The sequence below is a fragment of the Mustela erminea genome, chromosome 6 (genome assembly GCF_009829155.1).
Source record: "Mustela erminea isolate mMusErm1 chromosome 6, mMusErm1.Pri, whole genome shotgun sequence".
Classification (NCBI taxonomy): Eukaryota; Metazoa; Chordata; class Mammalia; order Carnivora; family Mustelidae; genus Mustela; species Mustela erminea.
In genome coordinates, this window is record NC_045619.1 from 117,532,246 (window position 1) to 117,551,066 (window position 18,821).

Genomic DNA, 18,821 nt, shown 5'->3' on the forward strand with positions numbered 1-18,821 from the left:
CTATACAAATAAAGGAGGCCTATGGGTGAGAGCCCAAGCCTCTAACTTTCCTTCTGTGCGTTCAAGAAGGTAGCCTTCGTCCTTCACTTGCTCTCCTCCAGATCTGTTTTCTGTTTCCACCTGTCCATCCTGGAACAGAATAGCCTGCGTACCACAGGGTGGCCAAAGTCATAAAAAAGCACGGGGTGCTCAGATGCCCCAGCTGGGGAAGTGCGTACAAGCTGAAATTCCACTATAATTCTTAGTGGGTCTCAGCAATGCTTCTGCAAGGCACTCTAAACAAAGCATGTTACACTTCTAAATTACAACAGGTATGAGAGTTGTTAAGCATCTGAAGAAAAGAAGACAAAAAAAGTCTTAACCTATCATCTCAGAAAAGCATACCTGCAGCCTGGCATCATCTGGAATTCCAAATAATTTTTTTCCTATCCGTAAATAATCCCTCTCAGTTTCTTCTTGACTGGTGCCTTTCACATCAATGTAGTGGCAGTCCGCACCAGCGAAATGGCAGGTAATTGCCTGTGCAGAGTGACAGGGTTAATACTGAAAAAACCCCATTCCATTAAAACCAACAACCGAACAGGAAGACTTCTTTTAGAAAGTCAGCAATTTCACTCAGCGTTTGATTTCTAGAATGTTCCATGCTGTCCTGTATTAGTCTCTTCAGGGTTCAGTATCTCTTTTTCCCCAGGTACAGTTTAAGTCTGACTGAGAAATACAAGAGGTTTTTAGCTTCCTGCGATACTTGTTTTTTAAAAGTGCGGGGAACATAACGACATGAGTAAGAGGACTTTAACTTTTCAACATGTGATCTTTCTACTGTGTGAATGTCCTCAAGTCCTAAACAGGAATGTGTTCCAGGGTTCTTCACCATTTTCTTAGTCAGGGAAGTTAGTTACTCAGTTGAGTTTGGGGTAGGTTGTCATTTCAATGGCTACGTATCATGAAAACAAACAAACAACAACCCACAAAAATACCTTGCAAAGGACAATAATATACACACCACCCCTCTGAAATAAAATGGACACTTTGAGTCCAATAGCATCACATACTTTCCCCATCTTCTTTCTGTCTGAAGGTAAGATGGAGGTTACTTAGTTCTCCCCATTCTTGAAAAACTTACAAGCTAATCTAAACTCACTTTCCTAGTTTCAGGTTAGTTCTTTTGAGGCGACTGCCTACTAAAGGGACTGCCCGCTTTGCCCAGAACATCAAATTTCGATGCAGTGGAGTCACAAACTCCATTTCTCACAGAAGCCCTCATACCATGCCAAGGAGGAGTGACATCTGAGGCCAAAGAGGAAAAGGGCACACCCATGTACATGTGTTTTTGCATTTTTTTTAAGGGAAACCGGGAAACCAACCCTTAACCTCAGGGAGACAGCGGTAGTTGGTGTGAAAAACTGGAAGGTTTCACTCAGCCCCACAAAACACCCCAATATTTAGTATGGAGAGCCATGTTATATGGGGAAATGGAAGTCCACAGTACTGTCAGATCTGCTGAATTTTTTGGAAGCGAGAAATCTGGGACTATGAGAAATTTTGTCAGTTTTAAATCATTAGGTGTTTAAAACATTCTGAAGCGAAAAACAAATTGTGGGACTCAGGTATGAAATATATGGCTGCCTGTGAAATCTGAGGTCTGGGCAGCCAATTCAGAACGTTTGCATAGAGTTGATCATGGTTTTCCAAATAACAAAGCTCTTATAAACCTTCCTCCTATGTGGTTACTATGAGCTATATACATTCCAGATTTTATGATTTTTATATGCCAGCCATTGTTTCTGCCTCCAAAAGCACAGGCCATGGGCTCCCAAGTATGTTCCTCTTCTGAAGCAATGCTATGAATGTTCATAATTCACTATCAGCAGGATTACGATCCTGAGCTCACCTGGTTTCTTACTGATATGAACCAAAAAGCATGAGGTAGCAAATAGATTTCCTGGTAAATAAACCAGACTAAACACCAGTTTAGTTCAATGTCACAAATCTCATAGTTTCACGTATCTTGACATTTTTGTTTCTAATGTATTCATCTTTGGAAAGTACAGTGATGGGAATGCATACCTTCCGGTATCCTTGAGTTCTGTTCCAACCAGATCCATGGATGAGCAAAGGATGAAAGAAAACAGTGTCTCCCTTCTCCATCACAAGATGCACTCGGGGGCAGTTTTCATCATAGTCCTGAATCCCGTAGAACATTATGTTAACTCCTCCCTAGAACACATAAGAGAAATAAGACTATATTTGGGGAACCCAATGATTAAGAATTTTGTCAATGACTCATTAAGAAAAGCAAAGTTTTCATAAGTTCTGCCAAGAGAAAAACATAAAAAGATTCTTCAAAGCAACTGTAAATATACAAAAACTTCTCAGACATCTGGTTGTAAAAATCATGGATTTGGGGACCCAAATGAAGAATATGAAATTTCCACTTATCCTTCATTACCGAATTATAAATGAAGATCTAGACCAACTTTGCATTTTGCAGTTAACACGGGAGATCCCCTTTCCAGCATGAATCTTTAATCACACTTTCCCCACATGATATTCTTCTCCCCTGTAACATTCTTCTATTATTCAGGAGTACCTCTGGGAAGCAAACTGTTTTCTCAAGCCAGAAGAGAGAAAATGTTCAAGTTTCCTCAGCTCAGAAAGCACTCATGTCACAACCAGAGTAAAGAAAGAATAGTAAATTACAACACTGTGCTTTTTTAGAACTACTTCCAATGTTAGCTATTGCTTTAAGTAATGGTTATGGGGGGAGCACAGTATCCCAGTCCCCTTCATAGGACTGTCCCACATTCTTCTGGGGGAAGGATTCTTTCCTGCTGGACTGTGTTGGGCCTTTCATCCAGTGCACTTCTCTCCTGGCTAGGCGGACATGTAACCTATGCAAAGTCAATCTGAACTCCCACTGTCATCACTTAGTATCTGAGCAGAGGATCGATCAAAGGCATTGGTCATGGTCAAGGTTTAACTGCCCCCACCAAGTGCCCCATCCTGACTTCTCACTGACACACTCCTACTTTCCTGCTTACCAGAGCCAGCCAGCCTTTCCATGGACTCAGTATGTGCCTGCGACCCTCCAAGACACACTCTTTGGCTTAAGTCAGCTGCAGCCCACTTCTGTTGCCTGCAACAAACTTTCCCTAAGCCTCAACTCAGTTTTTCCATAAACCTCAACAGTTTATGAATCTCACAATTTCAGATGTTTGTATCAGAATCCAGACTCAAAGATTTATACTTGACACTAATCCTCAGTGTAAGAATTCTAACTAATTGAGACAGAAGTCCTGAAAGCCATATTCTTTAATTCCTACAAAAAAAACACATGCATTCCTTCCCACCTGAACAACACGTGCTCTTCCGGGGTTTTCAGAATTTATTGTCTTTTTTTTTTTTTTAAAGATTTTATTTATTTATTTGACAGACAGAGATCACAAGTAGGCAGAGAATCAGGCAGAGAGTGAGGAAGAAGCAGGCTCCCCGCTAAGCAGAGAGCCCGATGCAGGGCTCTATCCCAGGACCCTGGGGCCATTATCTGAGCCGAAGGCAGAGGCTTTAACCCACTGAGCCATCCAGGCTCCCTGAGACTTTACTGTCTGGGGCCTACAACACTCATTGTCTCCTCTCTCTTTTCTCTGCCTCTGGACTCCTCACTTCCAGTACCTCCTGCTCTAGATCTCAAGATTATCATTTTTGATGAGCCGATTTGATCTCACCATTCATGGGCTCAAAAGCATTCAATAGTTCAATCAATAAACCATGCAACAGGCAGGCAATGGAATACTACTCATCCTTTCCCAGAGCCTTAGCTGGTCTCTCTAGCAGGAAGGAGATGATTCCTCCCTCGTCTTTCTCCTAAGATCTAGCATCAGTGGGTAAGAATTACTGATAAGAATTCTTGATTACTGATTAGAATTAGAAACTACTGATAAGAATTAGCTGATACATGCATCTGGTGTTGTGGGTGTTTATGTCTGACCTCTGCAATGAAGCTTGATGATTTTAGATCCTGTATGGCATCTACCAGAGTTCCCCACACTGGTCAGCTTTCCAAAACTTCTTGAAAGTAAGATGATTATTCTACGTGACATCATTGATTTTCCCCTGATCCTGGTTGCAAAACCGAAAACAATGTTTTGCTAAGAAAGGAAACTCCATCTCATTGTTAAAGTTCTGTATGGAATCCGATCTAAAATTAAAACAATAGGGCGCGTGGGTAGCTCAGTGGTTTAAGCCTCTGACTTTGGCTCAGGTCATGGTCTCAGGGTCCTGGGATCAAGCCCCACATTGGGCTCTCTGCTCAGTGGGGAGCCTGCTTCCCCCTCTCCCTCTGCTTGCCTCTATGCCTACTTGTGACCTCTCTCTCTATGTCGAATAAATAAAATCTTTAAAAATAAATAAATAAAATTAAAATCAGAACAATAAATATTCTGGTTAATATTTATCTGCTAGGGCACCTTGGTGGCTCAGGGAGTCGGGTATCAGACTCTGGATTTTGGGATAAGCTTATGATCTCAGGGTCACAAAATCAAGCTGCATGTTGAGCTAGTGTTCACCAGAGTCTACATGTCCGTGTTCCTCCCCCTCTGCCTCTCTCGGCCCGCACCACCTCTCACAAGTATCACGAGCAAATATCACGAGTTGTCTCCCTTTATCCCTTCTCTCTCTGTGTTTGACTCAAATAAATAAATGAATAAAATCCTAAAAAAGAAAAAGAGGGAGGAAGGAAGTGACGGAAGGAAGGAAGGAAGGAAAAAGAAAAGGAAGGAAGGAAGGGATTTATACCTCCCACTTGGGATAAGCATGTGGCTTCAGGTCGCCTTTGTGACTGCCCGGGAGCACACACAGGCAGCCATTGTTCCGGTCGATGTGCTCCATGGCTGTCCAAGCACCAACTATGTTATTGCTGGGCCTGATGGGGAAATAGTGCAGATCCTGGTGCAAGGGGTGGCGGGATGTCTTCTTGCCTGAAACAGAACCTGCTGTTAAACCACACTTGAACCTCAGAATTCATCTCCTCTGCCTGAAAACCAGATCAGTGACTATCCCTCCAAAACCCAAAGAAGTGAAACCACACTCCAGACAATCAGCCTGGAGAGATAAGCACCAAATTGGAATATCAAATCAACAGGGTGACTCCAGATCCTACACTTTTTTTCTGGGTTTCTGACAGCCAGGGATTCACACCATTCTCTAGCAACTCATAACATGTTATGATCTCTATTGTGCTTTATTCAATTGTAACTCTGATTTGGGCACAAAGCCTAGCACTCAAAGAAAAGTTTGGTCAACTGAAGAGAGTAACCAAATTTGAAGTTCCCTGTTAGCCCTCTAAGTGGCTGATACAAACACTATCGAGTAACTAAATTAATAAAAGGCTTCCAAGAAGTTCTTCACAGAACTAAGAGCACTTGGTGAACAGTCACTATGTAGAATCAGAGATCACAGAACCACATTTACATGGTTCCCTGTTTTGCACTCTGAACTTGATACTGTTCCCCTACGCCCAACCCCAATGTCTCTAAGCAAGACATCCAGGGTAGGAGAGATTTCATGGTGCTACACTATAGGCTAGTCATATAAAACTCTCCTGGCCTCAAAAGTGGAAAACAATAAAGAATTCTGAAGGACCAATTTATTACTGCTAGTAGAGTAGAATTTCTCAGCATGGACCAAGAGCTGTTGGCTTAAAAAAATGCAGATTCTTGGGGGTGCCTGGGTAGCTCAGTCAGTTAAGCATCTCTTGATTTCAGCTCTGGTCTTGATCTCAGGGTTATGAGTTCAAGTCCCGGGTTGGGCTCCACGCTGGGCATTTAGCCTACTTTAAAAAAATTATTTTTTAGTGCAGATTCCTGGGTTTTAGCTTCCAAATCAGTTTCTCTGGGAGTGAGATCCTAGGAGCTATATTTTAGCAAGCACAAGACATTTTAAGTCAAGTGATGTATGTGATTTATAAGAAAGCTTTAATTTTGAAGATAATAATATCTTCAATCAAGAGGACAGAATTCACACCATCATTGGTGAGAATAGTTAACAAAGCTTAGGGACAATAATTATAATAATAAAAGCCTATGGTTTATGTGCAGTCATGTTTATTAAACCAAACTTTTGAGCAGCAAGCCAGTCAGTTGTCCAGAAATCCAAAAATAACCTTAGTCATTGTTAACATCTGAAATCGCTCTTCTACCTCACTATTGTTATGATGTATGCTATTTTATGACAAATAAAAGGACATATATATTTAGTTATCCAAATTTAGCAGTTACACACAGAGCTAGAGTTAGAACACCTTAAACTCTCTCTTTTCCTCTTTTTTTTTTTGGGGGGGGGGCTTCTCCATAACAAATAAGAGCCCTTTACCAGTATCTGGAGGTTTGTTTATCAGCATTGTATGCAGGGCCATAATATCAGGTCCAGTGAAGCACTCCACATATTTCAGAATCTAAGGGAAAAGAAGAAAAAAGTTTGATAAGAAATCCAATGCACAAAAGTGGCACAAAGCACAACTATCTATACAAGAACCAAGATGCCTTCATTCAGCACTTGGTAGGAGTACCTGAGTCGCTCAGTCAGTGAAGCTTCCAACTCTTGATTTAAATAAATAAATAAATAAATAAAGAAAGAAAGAAAGAAAGAAAGAAAGAAAGAAAGAAAGAAAGCACTTAGTATTTCACAACATTGCAAACTAAGCTTGAAAGCAGGAAAAACTTGTAACAGTAAGTCTGCAAGACTCTGAATTAAACAGGCTTTTCCAAGCCAGTTGGAACTCTAACCACTTTTTCTACAAGGGAGGCATGTGGGGAAGCCTTATGTGGCTCAGTGTGTTAAAGCCTCTGCCTTCGGTTCAGGTCATGATCCCAGGGTCCTGGGATCGAGCCCCGCATCCGACTCTCTGCTCAACGGGAAGCCTGCTTCTCTTCCTCTCTCTGCCTGCCTCTCTGCCTACTTGTCATCTCTGTCTGTCAAATAAATAAATAAATGAAAAAATCTAAAAAAAGAGAGAGAGAGAGAGAAGCATGTTTTTCTCTGAGAAATCAACTGTAAAGGGCAGAGATAAACCTTCCTCAACTGGAACTGTCCATAGTTGCCCAGCGAGCAGGCAGCTTCCTCTCCACCCCCAACAAGACTCTTCATAAGGAGGGACCATGAGGGGGGCCTGGCTGGCTCAGTAGGTAGAGCATGCAACTCTTGAGCTGGGGTTTGTGAGTTCAAGCCCCACGGTGAGCATAGAGCCTACTTAAGAAAAAAACAAGGGACCATGAGAGGCCCCAACATGTGCAACGGCCATGCATAGCCCAGAGGAAAAGAGAAGGGCAACTGGGGTGCTACCTCTTTACCTCTAACCCACCAAGGGAGGGGTACATGCAGAAAGGAGTCGGCGGTGTATGCCGACTACCTGCAGGGGGCTTTATGCATCAGCCCACCTAAACCACACAGTGATTCCTGAAAAGTAATGCCTCCATGGATGAATAATCCTTTAAAGTGAACACCCCACGCAGATAAGCCCAAAGCTAATAAACTGCCCTTGTTTGTGGAGCCAATTCAGTGAAAAAGATGGTATTGAATCTCCAATTCTGTCTGACTCCAAAAAATGAAGCATGTTCTACTGCTTTCTCATTGTTTGATCCTGTGTAGAAGGAATATTGGCAACTTGAGCAGGAAATGCTTGAAATGAAACCAAAATCCTAGAAGTCAGGCCTCCTACTTGTTTGTTTATAAAGCATGTCAACTTTTGCAATTTCCTTAGGCCAGTATTTTCTTTCTTTCCTTTTTAAATAATCCCTAATCCCACCATGGGGCTCAAACTCAGGACCTTGAGATCAAGGATCTCAAGGTCCCACAACTAAGCCAGCCAGGTGCCTCTGACCAGTATTTTCTAAACCTCAGTGACCCTCAAGAGCCATTTTGCCATTTCTATCATACTTTACAGAGGGGCCCAATATAGTTAGCCAACAATTTTTCCAAATTAACTTACGTCTTATCCTGATTAATAATATTCCTGAGGTCCTAGGTTGGATGTGCTGGTTATGTTTTCCAATACACATTAAAATAAATACCTAACTACTAAAAACAAGACCCACCTCCTAAAAATCATTGCATGAACCAGCAAGTGCATGTTTCAGATTTTAGAGCGGTGGTAAACCTGGATGTCCCCATCGTGCTAACTCTACCCTGTGCTGCCACTAACATCAAGATTTTCCTCCTTGATGGATGCACACAACTTCCATTTCCATAGCAGGACTTGAGGTTGGGAAGTCATATCCCCTCCTGTCCCCCACCCAAGGGGCTGGACTTCATAGCTCGCTTACCTGTACACAGTGTTTTTTATGAAGCAAATTTTCTTTATTTTTAAAATTATTTTAAATGTGGTTTTTTAAAAGATTTTTTTTTGTCATATTATTTGCCAGAACAAGAAAGAAAGCAGTAGGTAGAGGAAGAAGAGGGCTCCCTACTGAGCAAGGAGCCTGATGTAGGACTCCATCCCAGGACACAGGGATCCTGACCTGAGCCCAAGGCAGGTACTTAACCAACTAAGTCACCCAGGTGTCCCATTTAAAAAAAGATTTTTTTAAAAGTTTTAAGTAACCTCCACAACCAGCCTGGGGTTCGAACTCACAACCCAAAGACCAAGAGCCACATGCTTGGCCCACTTGGGTGGCTCAGTTGGCTAAGCAAGTGAGTCTTGGTTTCAGCTCAGGTCATGATGCCAGGGTCCAGAGATCCCGCCCTATGTTAGGTTCTGTGCTCAGCAGGAAGGATGCTTGAGATTTTCTCTTTCCCTCTCCATCTGACCCTTCTCCTCCTCCCACCCTCTCTCTAAAATAAACACATAAATCTTTAAAAAAAAAAAAAAAAAAGTAGCATGCTCTACCAATGGAGCCAGCCAGGTGCCCCCATTGGGCAAATTCTATAATAGCACTTGGGGTTATAATTTCCAGCATGTACTATATCCAATGTGTCCTTTAAAGCCATTCTAAATAAATTGTTCATACCTGTGATACATTAATGCAATGGGATGTTATGCAATAGTTTAAAAGTATGATATAGATTAACATATAAGTGATATAGAAGGATGTGTAAGATCTACTGTAAGTGTAGAAACTACACTTGTAAAGTGGACAACCAGTGTGTTCCCATGTGACACAAAAGGTGGGGGTGGACAGATGGACCTGCATAGCCATGAGAGACTTCTAGTTGAAGACACCAGAAAGCTCGGCGGTGAGTGGGGCTGGAGGGTGGGAGACTTTCCTTTTCATCTTATGCCCTTCTGTACCATATGGATGTCTTCGTAAATCTGAACTACTCTTAAAGAATATTGATTTTTTTTAAATGAGTTTAAATCTGAACACAAACTTAAACCTCTACTGACCAGTTCATTAGACAAAAAGAAACAATAAATGGATGTCCAGTGAATAGAATCTGCAGTGTCCCTCCTGTTGATATGCCCATACCCACAGTGAGAGAGCCTCCGTCTCTAAGGCAAAATTCCTGCCCTTCGCAACCAAGAATAATGACCAGACTCCAGAAGAGGGTTCTCCATCTGCCCATGACTGACATTTGGAGCTTGATAAGTCATCATTTGGGGAAGGGACTATTCTGCACACGGTAGGATCTCTGGGCTCCATTAGCAGCTCACCAACTCACCATGCTCATGTCTACCCTGACAGAAGCACACAGTCCCCACCGTGTGCCAACCCAACACGCTCCAGGCACCACCAAATGTCCGCCTCCATTTGAGAACCACTGCTCACCAGCCACAAAACAGAGGGGCCAGATAAAGTGTAAGCAATTCTAGAGGCAAGCACGCAGATGTGTTATTCACTTAAAGAAAAAGAATACGCAGGAAAGTTCTCGAACCTCAGGGAGAGTGCAGTATCTGAAGAGTTCCTCATCTTCTTGGAAATATTGGATCTTTGAAACCATCTTTTCACTTGGAGTAAATTCTGATTTTGCAATGGTTATATCTCTCATTATCTTCACTCCCTGTGGTTTCACCTCCCCTTTGCAGATTCTTTCAAACTCGTTCCTAGAAAATTAAATTGGCAGATGATGTCATGACTGCAGGCTCCAGGCACTTGTCTGGCCAGTTCTGTGGAAAGAGTCTCAGAGATAGAGCAGGGGGGTGTCTCTGCACCAGACTGACCTCCAGGTCAGGCTGAGTAGTTCTGAGGATGGAGAGAGAAAATGACCAGCGCAGCAGCCCCTGTCTCCTCACTGTGAGGCCGGAGCTCACTGCGGGGACTCCCCTATTCCTTAGCCTAACAGAACAGTGAGGAACCGTCTGTGATGTGGTGTACCTGAGTAATAACGGCAAATAACTTCTCTCACGCTTACCATGGGCCAGGCCCCGTTCAAAGGCATCTGTGTGTACTTCACCTTATCCAGACCTCACAACAACACTGGAGCGTAAATACGATTAACATCCCCATTGTACAGGTGTGAAAACAGGAGTAGAAAGTACATTGCTCCAGGACACACAACAGGAAGTAGTCTGGCTAAGATGAAAGGCAGCCAGTCTGGCTCCAGAGCTCATGTCCCTAACCACTTCCCAATAAGCCAATCACCGAAAAATACCTGAACACACACGCTAATCCTACTCACATTCCCACTGCAAACACAACATAGTTTTGTACAACAACGAAGGGTTACTGTACCGAAAGCGTTCAATATCAGCATCAGACACCAAATTTCTAATGACGAGAAACCCATTTTCTTCATAAAACTTTCTCTGTTCTAGGCTTAGAACATTATTATCCCGAGTATACCTAAAGGAGAAAAAGGAATTACAAATAAGTATAAGTGAAAAATCACCATCCAACAACATGTATCCAGAGCCTGAGAAATGTTCATACTCTTCCACCAAGCATTTCTACTTTTTATTTTCTCTAAGAAAATAATCTGAATTTTTTTTAAACAAGTCTAGAGGGGATAGTTTATCTATTTTTTTTTTTTTAAGTAATCTCTATACCCATTGTGGGGCTCGAACTCACAAACCAGAAGTCAAGAGTCACATGCTCTTCCCACTGAGTCATGCAGGCCCCTAATCTGAACATTTTTTAAAAGGTTTAAATCTAAAATGTTAACTACTACTGTTACCAAAAAATAGAGGAATAATAAATTATATCTGCTCAATGGGATAGGACACAGGTCTTAGAAATGAAGAGCTTGGCGCCCCTGGGGAGCTCAGTCAGTTAAGCGTGGACTGGTTATTTCAGCTCAGGTCATGATCTCATAGGTCTGAGATCGATCCCCCAAATGTTCTATGGGCTCAGTGGGGAGACTGCTTGAGAGTCTCTCCCTCAGCCTCTCCCCCAACTTGCAATGTGTGCACTTTCTCTCTTAAATAAATAAATCTTCTAAGAAAATGAAGAACATATAATAGCATGTACAGTACTTACTATAATAAAATATACTTAGATTTGTGTAAAACCAAGACACAGGGTACCTGGGTGGCTCAGTTGGACGAGCATCTGCCTTTGGCTCAAGTCATGATCCCAGGGTCTTGGGATCGAATCCCGCATAGGACTCCCTACTCATCAGTGAATCTGCTTTTCCCTCTGCTCCTCCCCCTGCTCCTGATCTCTCATGCGCGCCTGGTCTCTCTCTCTCTCTCTCTCTCCGTCTCAAAGAAATAAATAAGATCTTTAAAAAGGTACTTGAAAAAAATGCAAATAAATTTTAAAAACACAGTTTTAAGTGATTGCTTCTATGTAATGGAATTGGGAATAATTTTTCTTAATTCCTTTTCTTCTCTTTCAAATTTGTTCGATAATGACTACGTATGGTTGTTCAGGTAGGAGACAAATTCAATAGATTTTATACTTTAAATTGTCTAGATCATATCTTCTCAGAAGAAATCAAAGTGACAAAATCCAGGTAAGTGCATAGCATATGCGCAAACTCAGATCACCCAGTCCATTCTTCCAGATTAGAAATGTGGCTCTATGAGAATACTCCATGGAGATCGATGTCTTCTTCTACAAAGGTAATTTAAGATAAACCAAAGACACTAGCTAATATAGCAATAGGACCACAAGCCATAGGCTAACTTAAATGAGGTATAACATGTCTGAATTTGAACAAAATCAGATTATACACCTCTGATATTTTTCCTCTTTCTGAACTTTAAAATACATATAAAATTACAGTCATCTTCAAATTTTTTCCTAGTTCTAACTAGAACTTGTCCTGGCAACACATGATATGTTTAATGAATTATTTTTTAAGAATATATTTATCCTAGGGCGCCTGGGTGGCTCAGTGGGTTAAAGCCTCTGCCTTCAGCTCAGGTCATGATCCCAGGGTACTGGGATGGAGCCCCACATGGGGCTCTCTGCTCTCCAGGGAGCCTGCTTCCTCCTCTCTCTCTGCCTGCCTCTCTGCCTACTTGTGATCTCTGTCTGTCAAATAAATAAATAAAATCTTTAAAAAAAAAAAAAAAAAGAATTTATTTTTTCAGGGCGCCTGGGCGGCTCAGTTGTTAAGTGTCTCCCTCGGCTCAGGTCACAATCCCAGAGTTCTGGGATCAAGTCCCACATAGGGTTCTCTGCTTGGTGGGAAGCCTGCTTCTCCCTCTCCCACTGCTTGTGTTCCCTATCTGGCTCTGTCTCTCTCTGTCAAATAATTTAAAAAAAAAAATCTTAAAAAAAAAGGAAATTATTTATTCTCTGTAGAGATAGGGAGAGAGAGAGGGCAGAGTCAGGGGCAGAAGGAGAGGGTGACGCAGATTTCCTGCTGAGCACAGAGCCTGACCCATGACTGATCGATTCCACAGCCCATGAGATCATGACCTAAGCCAAAATCAAGAGTTGGATGCTTAACCCAGTAGCCACCCAGGTGCCCCTGTGTAATGAATTTTCACCAGACAACATGAGATGTGTTTTATATCTTAATTACCACTAGGAAATGCTTTATACACATTGTATGGTTACTAATGACAATTCGATCTACTTACTGGAATTGTGGAGGATGGAAACTGTCAGGAGAAACAGCTCCTGAAGTGGAGTGAGCTACCTAGGTAGTGAATTAAGGCAAATAAAATGAAATTGAGGAGTCAACTTTTTCTCGAAACAACAGTCTGCCCTGAATTAGCTCTCACCAGGGAAGACTGGGTTACACACATAGCTGCGGACAGGCAGGCACGGTTGCTTACATTGTCTCATTTCACAGAGCCCAGAGGAGGGGCTGGAAGTCCCAAGACCTTTATCACCATCCCTGCTGCCCAGAGCAGGAGAATGAGACTCACAGGGCTCAGTAACTGGGTCCCAGATCATCCAGCAGAAAATGCCTCAGGCCAGACTCGACCCATACTCTTGACTTCATAGCTTCCACTGATTTTTTCCACTTACTATTCCCTCCACTAAACTGCCAAGGAAATAAAAATTATAAGGTTTAAATCTAGCAGTACGAAGAAATGTGCTCTTCCAAAGAGAAATTGAATTTAGTGGGAATCCATTCTGAAATACAAGAAACAAACGGTTTGGCTTGTTACTCTTAAAAAAAAAAAAAAATTTCTATTAAATAAACAGTGGCTAGGCTTTAAAGTATGAGCCACATAGTTTATATAATTTTAACTTTTTAGTATAATTTTTAGTATAATTTTAACTATCTTAAGATAGAGCTAGAAATTCTTTCTAGTTTTCTATCCAGAGAACGACAGCAAATTTACTTAGCCTCTTCTAATTTTTTCATTGTTTCTTTAGCTTAAGGAGGAGTGTAAGAATGTCATTATTCTTAAACATGTTATTTTTGTCTTGTCTTTATGTAACTGGGGACAGTATAATCCTGTTTTCCTAGGCAAAGAGTTAATGACCTCTGTCAGCTACTAGCAAGATGTGGTGGCCAGAAGGCAGTATTTCAGTCCGCAATTCTTCTCCTTCCGTTGTGGGTTCTGGTGGTGCTGACTGCTTTCCTCGGAGAGTTTTTTCAATGATGTGGAAATGTTTCATGTCCTTAATATATAATGTTAGTAAACATGATAAAAATGGGTGCAAAAAACTATCTATACAGGATGGCTGTAATTATGTAAATGCACAGAAAAGAAACAGACCAAAACATTGACGAATAATGATCTGTGAGAGTTGTAATTATAGGTCATATTTGTTTTTTTCTCGATGCATCTCTGCATTAAAGATGCATTGTGCTTTATGCTTTAAAAGCCCTGCCCTATGCCAGAACCCACATCTCTCTAGAACCAGTTAAGGCTGGGAAGAGACGGCCACGTGATTTGCATGATTGTTTTCAAGCCCCAACCACACGCAGGTTCACTGACTGTTTTGGCAGAGTTGTCCAATACCAGAGCCCCTGGCCTCATCTGTCTATTTAAATCGAAGAGAATAAAGGGGCGCTCAGGTGGCTCAGTGGGTGAAAGCCTCTGCCTTTGGCTCAGGTCATGATCCCGGGGTTCTGGGATTGAGCCCTGTATCGGGTCTCTGCTCCACACAGAGCCTGCTTCCTCCTCTCTCTCTGCCTGCCTCCCTGCCTACTTGGGATCTCTGTCTGTCAAATAAATAAATAGAATCTTTTAAAAAAGAGAGAGAGAGAGAGAGAAGAAAAGAAAAAGGAGAATGAAAAGGAAAACTTCCCCTAGCCATATTTCAAGTGCTCAATGGCCACATGGGGATCCTAGCAATGGATCTGGATAGTGCTGGTGTAGAACATCTCCACCATGGCTGAAGGTTGACAGGATAGTGCTCTTCTAGGAAACACAGATGAAAAAGCAGCTCTAAACTCAACACTATTAGAGAAGCACCAACAGGATCCCAATATATTTTTTTAAATTACTATTATTTTTTAAGTAGGCTCACTGCCCAGCATGCAGCCCAATGCAGGGCTAGAAGTCACAACCCTGAGATCAAGAGCTGAGCAAGAATCAAGAGAGGTGTCAGAGACTGAGCCACCTAGGCACCCCAGAATTTTCATAGTAGTCACAGACTGGACCTAGAAACCTTCATTCTGGTTCCAGTTATCTCCAGTCCCCACACGTTGGTGGTTCTCACCGGTGGGCATGTATCAGAAACAAGTGAGAACAGATTGCTGGGCCCCACTCCGGAGTATGGGGAGTCCACATGAGCCTGGGAATCCGCATGTCTAACAAGTTTCCAGGGGAAGTTGTTGCTGGTCCTGGGAACACACTTTGTCAACCCCTGGTTTCGGTAATTAAATGTCTTTGGTAATTCGGTAATTAAATGTCTCCTGGCCTCGGTTTCTGTGTTTTCACTGGTCAAATGAGATTACATAATTGCCTTGATCTGCGACGGCATTTTAGGTGGGCAGTGGTTCTGCTACATCGTGGCCGGAAGTAAAAGTAAAATAAAAGTAAAAAGAGACATTCGTAGAAGCATTTTTAGGAAGGAGTTCATGATCCTGCTCACAGCAAAACACAGCCTAACACCATCACAGTGTCCTCTTCGCCCCCAAAGTACCGCCTGAAAGAGAACACTTAATCGGAGCAGGAGAAACAAGTCCATAAAGCATCTGACGTCCGTGTCCCGTAGTCACATTTTCCGGGATCCGACACGGGTGGCGCACACATCGCCTCCGAGAGTAACTCCGAAAGAACAACCGGGAGACATCGTATCCACTCCTGCGGGGCTCAGGGACACCCTGGCGGAGCAGCTCGCACAGCTCTCCTCAAGGAAAGAAGAGCCCGAGGGTGCGGGCCGGTGCCTCCCTCCCTCCCCGCGCCCCAGAGCGCTGCTGCCTGAGTGTCCACCGGCCCGCCCACCCCCGGTGCTCCAGGCAGCCCTGCGCCCCAGTTTAGGAGCCACTGGGACTGGGCTTCGCGCGCCTCGGACTCTGGGCGGTCGGATGACGCGCGGCCAAGTGCAGAAAACGCCACACTAGCTGAGAGCAGGCCCTCAGGAAGAACTGCCATTCTCCCGGGCAAGGCAGGAAAACAGGCCCTAGGAGGGCCGCGAAGCCTGGGGCGGCGCCACAGCAGCCCCTGAGGCCGGCACTGTCACGCGGCCGCCCAGCGAGCAGGCCGGGCCCCCGGCTGGGAGCTTGGGACTACCCGCACTGGGAACCCTCCTGCCCCGGCTCCCCTGCCTGCCTCCCCGCCCCTGGGCGCCCGGAACAGCTGACACCAACGCCGGGACGCGGGCGCGCAGGAAGGGGCAGAGTCCGCTGGGCCGCTGTGCCAAGAGCCCTGGAGGCCACCACACTTGCAGCCCGAGCCCCGCGCACCGCAAAGGATACGCCGACGCCTGCCGAGCGCTGGCCGAGGTGTCCCAGCACGACGCGCAGGCGGGTGCCTGCATGGGACTGGTTCATGGCTCCCGCGAGGAGACGAGTCAGCGGGGCCTCAGTCTTTCCTCGCGGCGCCGAGCCGAAGGGCCAGGCCAAGCGCTCGGAACTCCGGTATTCCGCCTTGTGCGGGGATACACGGGGCCTCAGAGTCCACGCACTGGGCCACCGAGCGGAGCGGACCTCCTCTCCGCGCGTCCAGCCCCTCCGGGATCACAGAGATCCTGCCGCACAAAGCAGGGAAACTGGTTTTGAAGGGCTTAGCAACCGGGTTAGGTTGCCCAATGGGAAATGAGCCAAACATGACCCACCTTCCCAAACTGTCAATCTAGGTTATCCCACGTGTCGGTCTCTCTGCTGCCAAAGTAGCATTTCAGACGTTCAGCCCTGGAAGTAACGTGCTGTTCAGAAAATGCGTTTAATTTGTTGGGAATCCAGTGTGAAATACTAGAAACATATTGGCTTTCATTGAAAAGGAAAAAAAGGTACATGAAATAAATGACTTTGTGAAACACGTCTGATCCACATAGTCTAGTATTATTTTAAATTTCCTTAAGAATTACAAGTTCTAGGGGCACCTGGGTGGCTCAGTGGGTTAATGCCTCTGCCTTCAGCTCTGGTCTTGATCCCAGGGTCCTGGGATAGAGCCCTGCATCAGGCTCTCTGCTCCCCAGGGGTCCTGCTTCCTCCCCTCTCACTGCCTGCTTCTCTGTCTACTTGTGATCTCTGTCTGTCAAATAAATAAAATCTTAAAAAAAAACACTATAAGTTCTTTTTCTTTCTTTCTAAGCTTATTCGAATAATCTCTACACCCAACATGGTGGTCAAATTCATGACTCCAGCGTGAGGAGGTATGAGGTCTACCAGCCAAGCCAGCCAGACGCTTCCTCCTTCTTCCCTTCCTTTCTCCTCCCTTCCCTTCTCTCTCTCCCCCTCCCTCCCTTCTTTCCTTCCTTTCCTCCATCTTCCCTCCCTTCCCTACCCCTTCTTCCTTCTTTCGCTCATTTTTTCTCTTTTCTCTCTTTCTTTTCTTTTCTCTTCTTCCCTTTCTTTCCTTCTCTTTCTCTGTCTCTTTTTCTTCTTTTTCCAACAGTGTACATACTTCAGGGACAAGTATACAGGATTCCAGCCATCATCATCAAGGTCATAAACATCCATCACCTCTCAAAGTTCCCTCCCACACTCTTGCCCTCATTATTGTGTGTGTGTGTGTGTGTGTGTGTGTGTGTGTTAAGGACACAGCCATAAGATCTACTCTCAGCAAATTTTCAGTAGATAATGCAGCATTGCAAGCTACGGACGCTATACTGTATTGTAGATCTCCAGAACCATTTACCTGGCATACCTGAAACTTGGTAGCCTTAAACCATCCCCTCTCCGCTCTCCCCTCCCTTCACCCCTGGTAACCACCATTTTCTCTGCTTCTGTGAGTTTGACTCTTAAATTCCTCCTGTAAGTGGTAGCGGGTAGTATTAATCCTGTGACTGGCTTATTTTGCTTAGCATTGTGCCCTCAAGCTCCTTCCATGTTGTCACAATGTCATTTGTTGTCACAAATGGCAGGATGTCCTTCCTAATTAGGGTTGAATCATACCCCATTGTGTGTGTCTACCGTATTTTCTTTATCCTTTCACGTGATGACAGACGCTTAGGTTGTTGGCATATCTTGGCTCTTGTGAAAAGTGTTGCAATGAACGTAGGAGTGCAGATATCTCTTTGAAATCTAAGTTCAGTTCCTTTGGAACTGGAATCCAGTGGGATTCCTGGATCATATGATAGTCCTATTTTTAATTTTTTGAGGACCTTCCATACTGTTGTCCATAATGGCTATAAGAACTAGAAATTCTGAAATATCTTCCCCATCTAGTCTCTGCAGGTGACTGACACAGCATCTCACTGTTTCTTTCCTCTCCCTCATTTTTCTCATTATTTCTTTGTCTTAAAGAGTAACTTCCAGAATGTCTCACCTTATAAACATGTTATCATTTCTAATTTTTTAAAGATTTTATTTATTTATTTATTTGAGAGAGAGAGAGAAAGCAGGGGAGGAGCAGAGGGAGAGGAACTGGCAGACTCCGTGCTGAGTGCTGAGCCAGAGGCCAGGCTGGATCTCAACACCCTAAGATCACCAGCTGAGCTGAAATCAAGAGCGAGCCGCTTCATGCATTGAGCCACCTGGATGCCCCTAAACATGGTCTAGTTTCTGAAGGGATGTCTTTAGGTAATGTGGTGAAACTGCCATACTCATGGAGAAAAGCAGGCCAGGACTCAGAAATTAGTTTATTAGCTGCTGCCTATTTCCTCTGAGGCCGGGTGGACAGTCATCAGCATCCAGAGCAAGGCCTGCCCTTTTGATGAAGTTCTTGAACCTGGGTGAGGTTCAGTGGTGTGAGGTTCAGAGCTGACAGCTAAGAAAGAATTCTTAAGACGTCTTTGGTACAAAAAGGTGGTTTATTAGAGCACGGGGACAGGACCCGTGGGAAGACCAGACGGAGATGCTGTCCTGGGGATGTGAGGAGTGTCTGGTGATATACATAGGAGTTGGGTAGGTGAGGACAAAGGGGT

General features: G+C 43.9%; 1 protein-coding gene across 1 annotated transcript; it reads right to left on the minus strand.

Annotated features, from left to right (window-relative positions):
• Nucleotides 1-342: 342 nt before the first annotated feature.
• Nucleotides 343-16,525, minus strand: LOC116594261 (phytanoyl-CoA dioxygenase, peroxisomal-like). Its single transcript, XM_032349433.1, has 8 exons — nt 16,210-16,525; nt 12,965-13,023; nt 10,665-10,775; nt 9,868-10,036; nt 6,370-6,451; nt 4,795-4,976; nt 2,068-2,217; nt 343-519 (listed from the first exon to the last, which is right to left on the minus strand). Exons 1-8 carry the CDS (start codon nt 16,282-16,284, stop codon nt 358-360), a joined length of 990 nt encoding a protein of 329 aa, XP_032205324.1. The 5' UTR covers nt 16,285-16,525; the 3' UTR covers nt 343-357.
• Nucleotides 16,526-18,821: the final 2,296 nt, after the last annotated feature.

Excerpts from the sequence above, each read along its gene's own strand:
- LOC116594261 (XM_032349433.1), bottom strand. The coding sequence starts at position 16,284 with ATGAACCAGTCCCATGCAGGCACCCGCCTGCGCGTCGTGCTGGGACAC. Across the intron at positions 6,452-9,867 it reads GATACTGCACTCTCCCTGAG|ATTCTGAAATATGTGGAGTG; the intron begins GTTCGAGAACTT and ends CTTTTCCCTTAG. Across the intron at positions 520-2,067 it reads GAACTCAAGGATACCGGAAG|GCAATTACCTGCCATTTCGC; the intron begins GTATGCATTCCC and ends CACTCTGCACAG.